General features: G+C 35.6%; 1 protein-coding gene across 1 annotated transcript in view; it reads left to right on the plus strand.

Moving 5' to 3' along the window:
* The window catches only part of LOC101890721 (uncharacterized), a 293,996-nt gene that overhangs the window by 234,836 nt on the left and 46,906 nt on the right, over positions 1-12,254 (plus strand). The window contains exon 4 of the mRNA XM_059131395.1: positions 2,196-2,407. Coding sequence (XP_058987378.1) covers positions 2,196-2,407 — 212 coding nt within the window. The remainder of the gene's footprint in view (positions 1-2,195; positions 2,408-12,254) is intronic.

A 12,254-nucleotide genomic window follows, 5' to 3' on the forward strand; every position in this document is an offset into this window, starting at 1 on the left:
AAAATACCGAATATCGGGAGGTACCGTTATATGGGGGCTATATGAAAACGTGAACTACATGGCCCATTCACAAACTTAACCTACTGGCAAAATAAACATGTCACCTAAATTTTAACCTTCTATCTCAATTCGTTTGAAAGATTACAACAGACAGACAGACAAACAGGCAGACAGACGGACATGGCTAAATGTTATGTTCTGTTTCACCCACTAAATATTACTCGATGACCATCAAAATTGGAAGGCTTCTGCCCAGCCCTAATCCCTAGCGCCGAGCGAACTTCCGCTTCGATTGGTCTACAATTGCGACCTGTAGAGCAACTGCAAAATCAGAAAATTTTTCAGTTTTTGGTCCATTTCAACCCATAGATATTTTGCGAACATCTCCAAACACAATAGGGTTCTATTCTGACCCTAACCCCACCTCCATTTTCAATTTTCTGAAGATCGGATCATATTTGAGACCTGAAGCGTGATTATAAATTAACATGGGCAGATGGGCGGATATACATAGCTAGCTCGACTCAGCTCGGTGAGATATTAAGATCCATATATAGTTTCCTATGACGGGGACCAATATTTCGAGGTGCTGCATAATTTTTGGCCTAATCAAACTTATAATACCCCAAAACGAAGTGCTGTAAGGTATAACCAGTAAAGAAAGTCTTAAAGACGGTCGGGGCCGACTTTATGATACCCTACAACACTTTGCTAGTTTAGTAGAGCTCCGCATAAAAATTAAAATTTTTTATGGGAGAATTCAATCATACACGCTATTATTATAATTATAATTTAAAGTTCAATGGAATAATTATGCCAAAGCATTTGTATCTTTTAAATTCGGACTTGTATTGCCCATTTGGTGCAAAATTAATTTGAAATCAGATAAAGATATATATGGGAGCTATATCCAAATCTGAACCGATCTCGATAAAATTTGGCAAAGGTATTTCTGAGCTGTTTTTGATATATTTCCCCAAATATTGTTGTTACGGAGGGCATATTACGGCTGTGGGTAACAAATACAACATATCGGATGAACAGTATATATGGGAGCTATAGCTATATCTGAACCGATCTTCAAATTTGACATACTACCTTCTAGACTAAATTCGATCCTAGGTGCCAAATTCCATCCCATTTGGACAAATATTAGACGTTTGGTGCACAATAAAAACAAATCGGACGAAGATATATATGGGAGCTATATCTAAATTTTGACCGATTATCTCCAATTTCAATAGGGTTCGTCCTTGGGCCAAACAAATGATTTGTGCAAAATTTCATCTGGATAGGGCAATAAATGCGAACTGTACTTTGTTTACAAAAATACATGGACAAACGGACGGTCGGACATGCATAAATCGACTTAGAATGTGATTCTATGCAGATCATCAAAAGGAACTATGGGTCTATCTCGTTTCCTTTTGCCTGTTACAAACAAATGCACAGAGACATAATACCCTGACCACCTTATAGGGTATAAAAATAGGAAATATCTTCAGAGAATAATGTCAAATATTCTCTGCATCCTTAAAACATTGTCTCAGACATTTTTGTTAAAGAAAATCTCTGTAAAAATTACTCAGACCATGCCTTACAAATTATATCAATATACAGTCTCTTTAAAAATATGAACGTAATATTTAAATTTATATATTTAATTTTAAACTCTAAAATCGTTTTGAAATAATGTGAGTTCTCGTACGAAAATATGTTTAAATTTATGGAGAAAACTATTGTAGATTTTTTCCGGTTCTGAGACAGTGGAAAAATGTTTGTTTAATTCACAAAATTCCTTAAAAAAATTCAACTCGTCAAAGCTTTGCTGAAAACAACAATTTTTTATATTTTCAACATTTGAATATTTTGTACAAACATTTTTCATAAATACAATATAAAAACAAATTTATAACAGTACTACCCAAAAATAAACTTATTATAACTCTTTCCATTAAAAGTAGTTTGCCGAAAAGGAAATTGCAACAATGATAAGATCAAGAAATCATCACGTTTCTTATTGCTGCGCACACTACTCTATCTACATACCTCTGTATGAGGACGATGATGATTTCAAATTTAAAACAACATTTCTTCTTCTCCGGTTCCTTGCATATTCACATTTTCACTTTGATTTCGGCCATTTATCTTATTTCTCTTTCCTCATCTGTTCTCCTTTTTACTTTTGCTTGCAGATTTTATTGTGGCATTAAAGGATGTTTCGGTAACGATACCACAAGCTGTAAAACGTGGCAGTAATGCAATGCTAACATGTAATTACGATATGGAAAATGATACTTTATATTCCGTAAAATGGTACAAAGGACGACGTGAATTTTATCGTTACACACCCAAGGAAAATCCGGCCATGAAAGTTTTTCTTACACAAAGTGGTCTAAATGTCGAGGTAAGTTTTTGTTGGCAGTTTTTTCTCTTTTTTTTTATTTTTTTGCAGATTGCAGGAAAACTGAAATGTAGTTTGCATTTGTTACTTTTGCATGTCATTGTATTGTGTTGCTGTGGAGTGGAGTGGTGTGGTGTGGGGGAGTAAATGGCCATATAGAGAACAACTTTTTCCTTCTGTATATTTCCATGAAAAAATGACCGGATGCTACCAAAACCATAGCAAAATACTTGACCAACCACCAACCATTCAGCTACCAAAACTATCATCCATTAAGGCCATCATTGAATGGGGAATAGCATCCTAGGCAACTAAATGTTATGCGGGTGTGTGTTGGTTGGTTGTTGTTTTTTTTTTTTTAACAAGTTTTACTTGTCACTGCCGCACCAGGCAGTAATGATAATATGAAACCATAATTCCAACCAATGTGTGGTCCAAACGGCAACATGCCATAATTAAAATAACATTGTTATAATTTTCCATTTTTATTTTCTCTTATTTTGTCCAAACAATTCTCATTAACAATGCATAATAATGGATTATCGATCGATTACATTTATTAAACAAAAGGAGAACGCTTTGGCAAGGATATTATTGGTATTGCTTTAGCTGTTTGTATTGCCTTTGGATAGTAGAGGACAAAGCAAATAAACAAAAATAAAAAAGGCAAAAAAAAGGAAATGCGAACACGTGAATAATAATTACGCTTGCGAAAAACCTTAATGTGATTTTTAATACCAGCATTTTATAATGAGTAACAGAGATGCAGGTAAGGGTAAAATTGTAGCACAGGTTTCCCTGTGGAGTACGGTAAAGGAAAATTTACAGAACTCTTGCATATTATCCTCTGAAACGGTGGTGCGATAAGTGACTGACAGACTGATTTATCAACATCCAGGCGAAACGGCTGAAGCTGGAATCTTGAAGCACTGTTAGTGTGTAGGAGTAAGACAAGGCGGAATTTTTGGAAATTCGGACTATAAATGTAGTACAACTTTCAAAATGTGCCGAAAATAAAAACTATTTTGCAAACGGATAGAGGTAGAATTCTTATATTTGAAATGGGGATCGCTGAAGGGGTCCACCATAGTATGGAGGTTACATTAAGTTTGTTACTCCGTCTGTAACAGCTCAAAATATACATTTTAGACCCCACAAAAATATATTTTCTTGATCAGCATAAAATTCTATGCCGATTTAGCAATGTCTGTGTCTGTGGAAATCACTCTAGCTTTCGAACGAATTGAAGTAGATTCATAAAAATTTACTCAAATGGATATTACGTCTGCAGCATTTTTGGCATTGAAAATGGGCCATGTAGGTCCACGTCTTCGTATAGCCCCCATATAACGGTACCTCCTGATATTGGGTATTTTGATGATTTTAGCGACATTATCCACCGGAATTGTTTCAACTTTGGTGTTAGAAGTTCGAAATGAATACTACAATCTAAGACAGAAAATTGTGCAGGTCCACGTCATCGTATAGCCCCCATATAACGGTACCTCCCGACATTTTGTAAACAAAGTACAGTTCGAATTTATTACCCTATCCAGATGAAATTTTGTCCGATTTGCCTTTTATTGTGCACCAAACGTGTAATATCACCACGAATAGCATGGAATTTTGCACATACAACCAAATTAGGCCTGAAAATAAGTATGCCAAATTTGATCGAAATCGGTTCAGGTGTAGCTATAGCTCCCATATATATTTTTCATCCGATTTGTTATTTTTGTCCACCGCAGCCTAATATGCACTCTGTAACAAAAATATTTGGGGAAATGTTTCAAATGCAGCTCAGAAATACATTTGCTAAATTTTATCGAGATCGGTTCCTATTTGGATATAGCTCCCATATATAGCTTCGTCCGATTTATCTTTTATTGTGCACCAAACGTCTAATATTTGTCCAAATGGGATGGAATTTGACACTTACGAACGAATTGAGTCTAGAAGCTAGTATGTCATATTTGGTTCAGATATAGCTATAGCTCCCATATATACTGTTCATCCGATTTGTTATATTTGTTACCCACAGCCGTAATATACACTCCGTAACAACGATATTCAGGGAAATATATAAAATACAGCTCTGAAATATCTTTGCCAAATTTTATCGAGATCGGTTGAGATTTTGATATAGCTCCCATATATATCTTTATCTGATTTCAAATTGATTTTGCACCAAATGGGCAATACAAGTCCGAATTTAAAAAATACAAATGCTTCGGCATATTTAGTTCTTTGAAATTTAAATTATAATTATAATCATAGCGTGTATAATTAAATTCTCCCATAAAATCTGTTAATTGTTAGCAAAGTGGTGTAGGGTATCATAAAATCGGCCCACCCGACTTTATGACTTTCTTTACTGGTTTAAGTTTCGCATTTGAATATTGTAATGGCTTATGACAAAAGTTGCCTATACAGAACAGAATTTTTAACGGATTTTACTTTTTCTGTTCAAAATATCCAAATTCGTTCCAAATGGTGGAGGGCATTCAAAGTTCGGCCCGGCCGAACTTACTGCTTTGCTGCTCGATTTACTTGTTTTTTTTCGAAACTCGAACTATAAATTTACTAAAAGTAATAAAAATCACTGAATTTGGTACCATGGTACCATTTCGTTTTATGTTGACGGATTCAGCTAAATTCTTGACATTTGGTATAGAAATTAAGATTGGGAAGTAAAGTTGGTTTTTGCAAGAATTGTACTAAATGGTATGAGACTAAAGGCGACTTGGTTTTGGGTATACGAAGTAGTGAAACTTTATATGAAACTTACTGCCATAGCGGCAGTGGCCATGACGAACTCCAAATATTAAAACGATTCTGGCAACAAAATTCACAAAAAATCGAATATTTGGAGGTACAATATATGGGATCTATACCAAAACATGGACCTATACAGGCTGAGATGAAAAAAATTCAACCAACTTCAGACTGCTGTCATTTCTATGCCACTCGTCCGATAGCTGTTAAAATTATTCCAGTGACAGCCCATTAAATTGTTTACAAGCGAACAAAAGCCTTTTTGTGAGAATTTTCCTGAAAAAAAAGTTAATTGCGATGGAATTCAAGCGTGATAGTGTGATTTCTTTATATTTGGCTGGAAAACCACAAGTGGCTATCGTTAGAGCACTCCAGAATTTAAATGTGAATAAATCTTTTTTGTCTCGTGCCATCGCTCGTTACCGTGATACTGGTAGCGTAGCCCGACGTCAAGGAAGTGAACGGAAGAAAATAGCAACATCAGCAGAAATTGTTCGAAAAGTAAAGAAGTGACTTGATCGAAACCCGTGTCGCAGTGGCCGAAAAATGGCTCGTGAGCTGAACATATCGCAATATTCCATTCGGCAAATATTGAAAAATTTGCTCAGGGTAAGCCATTGAAATTCCAAAAAGTGCAAGAACTTACACCGCAACGGAAAGAAAATAGACTCAAAAGAGCTAAGGAGGTGCTTCGCTTAGCCGAAAGTGGTGAACTGCCGAATTTGGTCTTCTCCGATGAGAAAACATTCGTTGTCCAGCAGTTTGTAAACAAATAAAATGATCGTGTTTACTTGCCAAAGAGGTCAGCTGAAAACAATGACCACCAAAATCTTGGGATACCAATCAGTTGGACTATTGTGTCTGGTGTATTTTGGAAAGCAAGGTTGGCACTTAAAAATACCAAAGTGTCGATTACCTCAAGCAAGCGCTCGCCGGAAATGGGACTAAATACTGCAGAGCAACATTCGGGCAGCGTGTGACGGTTTCATTGGCTGTTTGAATGCCATAATTCGTGCCAAAGGTGACCAATTCGAACAAATCTAATTTTATTCTAAAATTTGGTGCGATTTCCAAAATTTTTTGCTTCCTTTAAATGAAAAATTAATAAAAAATTAAAATAAAAGGCGTTTGATTTTGTTGCAGTTTTTTTATCTCACCCGGTATAAGTTGCCTTTATATATGTCCTAAACGCAGACATGTATAAACAAATTTGTGTCACAAACTTTAGTACCTATTACGGACTTACAGTACCAAATCTGAAAAAATTGCGGTGAATAACGTCGTTAACATCATCACAACACCGAATATAGGGAAGTACTATATGGTGGCTATTCAAAGACTTGGTCCTGCATAGGCAAGTTTCAGTCATAAGAGGTAGTACCCATTTCGAACTTCAAAGTTCAAATTTGAAACAAGTACAGTTACAGATGAGAGGATCTATTGTCAATATCAAATACTAACATTGACATAATTCCATTGAACAATTTCGTAAAAACACCAAATCACCGTCTTTATTGAGGTATCATTTTATGGGGCCTATAGGAAGACGTGAATCTTTATAGGAAATTTTTTGGGGGCAGTACTCATGACGATTACCAAATACCAATTTTGAAACAAATCCGGAGGAAAGTGTGACAAAAGTTATGTAAAATACCCAATATTTACAGTTATATGGCATTTTTACCAAAACTTGGAACTATATGTACAATTCTCAGCAAGAATATTTCCACATGCTGGGTACACAAACTGCATATTACAGGAAACTCGGCTTGAAATTGTGTCTAAAATACCGAAAATAAATCTTAAATCTTCATTTAGAGTTATATAGGGGCTTTCCCAAACGTGGATCTATATGACCCATTTTCAATACCTGTTGTGACTAAAATTCTAGGGATTTAAAATCTATTTGAGTATTTTTTTATTTTACCATAAAAATGCCTGCCGTATTAAGAAAGATCATTGCCCACTTCTTCAAATTTATTGTGAGATATATAGACCCACTGTTCAAAGATCCACCTTTTCATCGAAGAATTGTGCTCAGCGACGTAGCTCATTTTCGGCTGAATGGGTATGTAAATAAAATATATGTGGATTTAAGAGTGAACATCAGCCAGAAGCATTGCAAAAGCTACCAATGCATCCAGAAAAATTCAGAGTTTGGTGTGATTTATGTGCTGACTGTCCACTTATGGTACTTAAAGACTATCCTCATGTAAATCATGGACACTGATAGTATTTCTCATTCCACAACATTATGTAGCTTTTCCTGCTTATTTTGAACGAGTTTCCGAGACCTCATTAGTACGACAGCTATGCATGCAATCCATCAGTTATGCTAATTCCTAATTTCAATTCGTCTATAGATTATATTTACCTACTATCGAAGGGACTTCAGCGATGTAAGCCTATAATGATCGATACTACCGATAGGTAGCTTAATTTTTGGTTTAAGGTGCGACAGCTGTCTTAAAAGCTAAGTGGAATTTCATAATCACATCAGGAATTTTTATTTAAAAATTAGATCTCAAATTTACGGGAACAAATTGTATATATACTGCTATTTAATTGTCCCTACCTGTTGTTCATTAAATTGTTTTGAGTGTGTTTTTTTTTTTTTTCCTTTTTTGAAAGATTTTATCTGTTTGAGCATTTACTGCTTATTAACAATTTTTCCCTTTTTTTCTGAATTCCCATTTCAGTAGAATTATCTTTTTTTCAATAGCATATCAATGCAGATTTTTTTCCAAAAAATATAGTAAGCGTTGCAACGATGTTGCTCGTTTCTGCAACAGTTCCAGCCATTAATGAGCAAAAACTCATAAATTGATATTTTAACACCTTAATTTTTGCAAAAAAAAAAAAAAAAAAAATATAAATAAATAAATAAAGTATTCACGTTTTATTACTGCAAAATTGCCCAATTAAATTAATAAATAACTTTTATTGATGTAACAGTAAGAAGAAATTAAAGTTTTTTCCATAATTTATTTCAAAAAAGACAAAAGGTAGTGGATATAGGACAATACCTTCACTTGCGGTTTGATATTGTCTAACTGGGTTCATACATAGTTTCCAACTAAGTAAATATGACTCTTATTGCAATCCATAATTTTTATACCCTAAGATACATAGAGGTAGGAGTATGTGCATTAGTTTGCAACATGGAGAAGGATCCATAAATACTTTTGAGGATATTCATAGAATCACTTTCTGAGTTTATCTATATTTGTCAGTCCATCTATCCATCAGTCTGTCCATATATTTTTGTGAACACAATGCAGGTCGCATTTATTATCCGATTGAGATGAAATTTTTCAAATAATATTTGTTTGTGCCAAGGACGAAGCCTATTGAAATTGGTGATAACCGGATCAGATATAGATATAGCTCCCATATATCTTCAACCGATTTCGGGTTAATTATGCACCAAATGGCCAATATAAGTCCTAATGACCTGAATTTTGGCATATCCGACCGAATTCAGTCTAGAAGTAAGATACATCTATAGCTCCCATATACACATATATTAAACCGATTTTGGGTTAATTGTGCACTAAATGGCCAATATTAGCCCAGGCTAGCTGAAATTTGGCACATCCGATCGAAGTACACAAGTACATAAAATTTTGTAAAAATTGGCTCAGATATAGCTATAACTCCCATATATATGTTTCATCAGATTTGGTGTTTAAGTCCCTCAAATTCGTAATTATGCACCAAATGGACAATATAAGTCCTAATGACCTGAATTTTGGCATATCCGATCGAATTCAGTCTAGAAGCAATATATAGCTATAGCTCCCATATACACAAATATTCAACCGATTTCGGGTTAATTGTGCACTTAGTGGCCAATATCAGCCCAACTGAACTGAATTTTGGCCCATCCGATCGAATTCAGTGTAGAAGCAAGTTTGGTTAACATTGGCTCAGATATAGCTATAACTCCCATATATATGTTTCATCAGATTTGGTGTTTAAGTCCCCCAAATTCGTAATATGCACGCAACAAGAATGATATTTGGTACTATATATCAGATACAGTCCAGCAATATCTGTTTCAAATTTTATCAAGATCGGTTCAGATTAAGATATAGCTCCCATATATCTTCAATCGATTTCGGATTAATTATGCACCAAATGGCCAACGTCAGTCCCAATGACCTGAATTTTGTCAAACCAGCTGAACTCAGTGTAGAAGCAAGTACATTAAATTTGGTGAACATCGGTTTAGATATAGCTATAGCTCCCATATATATGTTTCATTCAATTTGGAGTTTTAAGTACCTCACATACGTAATATGCACTCCACAACAATAATATATGGTACCAGATATCAAATACAGCCCAGAAATACCTCTGTAAAATTTTGTCGAGATCGGGTCAGATTTGAATATAGCTCCCACACATATATTTAGCCGATATCATATTTATTGTGCACCAAATGGCTAATATCAGCCCAAATAAACTGAATTTTGATAATTCCGACTAAATTCATCTTGGAAACAAGCCATTCAAATTTGGTTATCCACCATATATGTAATACCAGCCCAAAGTGGATAGATTTTTTCATATTTAACCGAATTCTTCTATGTGGTGAAACTTAGTCCGGTATATCTATTGCTCCAATAATTATTTTTATACTCTCAACCATATGGCTACAGAGGGTATATATCATTTGATACGGCCAAAACTTGCTCATCGAAATAACGGAGTCGATTTAGCGTACGTCCGTCTGGCTGGCTGGTGGGCACGATGACTCTCGAAGGCAGTATCCGATTTGGTCCAAACTTGGTATATCATAATATTATTATCAACTTAGATCGAATTCGGAGATATGCAATATCGGTACCTCCCACACAAAAGGTCAAAATTTTCAAAAAAAAATATTTTACTGCACAGAAAGAGAATATATGATCCGATTTTGCTCCAACTTTTCATATTTTAATATTTGAATTAGTCCACTGCATCAAGTACCTCCCCACAAAGGCTCAATATTTTGAATAATTATAACTCTTATAAAGTCTAAGAGTCGGTTTGTCTTCAATTTACAAACATCACAATATTTTTATTAACCCAAGGTTCGGTGTAAAGATGGAATATATCGGCACACTCATTGTTGTACCTCCCCAACACAGAGTCAACATTTTGAATATCCATGAAGCTCATAAAACGCGAAGATAACATCCGATTCAATTCAGACTATGCACATCTTAATATTTATTTTAACACATGTTCTGGTGTGAAGATGATAGATATCGGACCATTCCTTCTGGTATCTCCCCCACATAAGGTCAAAATTTTGAATATCCATGAAGCTCATAAAACGCGAAATTAACATCCGATTTCATTTAGACCTCAATATTTTCAAAAACATGAGACCTGTTATAAAGATAGTAGATATCGGACCACACCTTCTTGTACCTCCCCCACAACGGGTTAAAATTTTGAATAATTATATCTCTCATAAAAAATGAAATAAGCATCCGACTCTCTTAAAATTTCGCCCATTCCAATATATATATTAACACAATATCAGACGTGAGATGATATCTATTCCACAAACGATCACAATTTTAAATACTTAAATCTCTTCTAATTCCCGATATTTTTATTGGTATTAGATGATACTTCGATCCACTATATCTGGCAACTCATGAAAATTTCAACATTCTCTTAAAATTATCACATACAGGGTTGCCCATATTCGACGGACCCATGTTTTTTTTTTTTAAATCAAAGAAAAAAATAAAAATTTGGCGGTTGGCAGTGTTAATCATTTAATTTGTTTGTTTACATCAATTTTTGAATATGATATCTCTCAAATGGCCGCCTCTGGCGTTGATGACGTATTGTGCCCTTTTTGCTGCATTTTCCATCGTTTTTTCCAACATTTCGGCCGGAATAGCGGCTATTTCTTCACGAATGTTGTCCTTGAGCTCTTCTACGGTCCTTGGCTTGTTAACGTAAACCTTTGACTTCAAATATCCCCACAAGAAGAAGTCAGGCGGCGTCAAATCGGGCGAACGCGGTGGCCACTCCAAATCACCACTTTTCGACATCAAACGGCCCGGAAACAAATTCTTCAGTAAATCGATTGTTATGCGACTTGTGTGCGGTGGAGCGCCGTCTTGTTGAAACCAGAACTGCCTTATACGCTTTCGACGAATAATTGGCATCACAAAATTGGTCATCATGTCGCGATAACGCTCCTGATTGATGGTAACAGCATGGCCATTTTCATTTTGGAAGAAAAACGGCCCAATGACCGTTTTCGCACTAACGCCGCACCAAACCTCGAAGAGGCGCTTCTTGAATCTCCTGAGGATTTTCAGTGGCGTAAAAACGGCAATTTTGCTTATTTACGTTCCCATTCAATGTGAAATGGGCTTCATCGGATATGATAATTTTGTTCCAAAATTGCTCGTCATCTTCGGCCATTTCGATGACTCTTTGGGCCCATTCCAATCGACGAGGCAGCCAACATTTTTTGCGTCAATTGAATTTTATACGGGAAGAAATGCAAATCAATGCGAATAATCCGTTGTAAAGTGGACCGAGCCATGCCCAACTGCTGAGAACGGCGTTGGATGTTCGGGATGTTCTTGGGGACTCTCTCTCAACACTGGCTCGTACGGCAGCGATATTCTCGGCCGATCGCCTTGGTCGACTTTTATATGGCCTCTTCGGATTAGAAAGAGCCTTACCAGTCGAAAATTTTACGTATAAACGTAAAATTGTTCTTAGAAGGCGCACTTCTCACATTTTTTAATGTTTTAAAATCACGTTGAGTTTTCACAATTGACTTCTTCTGTTGAATGTAAATTTCAACTATTTCAGAGCACTCGCGTGGCGTGTATTGGTTCATGGTAAAAATCTGCTTGGACTGACGCTTCAAACGCGGTATGTGATTAAGCGATGTGAAATATCTGTCAAAAGTTATGGCGTTGCCAGATGGGTCCGTCGAATATGGGCAACCCTGTATCTCATATCAATTGGTATAGTCCAAATATGAAACGCTTTAGTTTTTATATCAGACAGATATCAGAAAGGTGTTGGACAATATTGGCCAAGT

This window comes from Musca domestica, unplaced genomic scaffold (genome assembly GCF_030504385.1).
Source record: "Musca domestica strain aabys unplaced genomic scaffold, Musca_domestica.polishedcontigs.V.1.1 87, whole genome shotgun sequence".
Lineage (NCBI taxonomy): Eukaryota > Metazoa > Arthropoda > Insecta > Diptera > Muscidae > Musca > Musca domestica.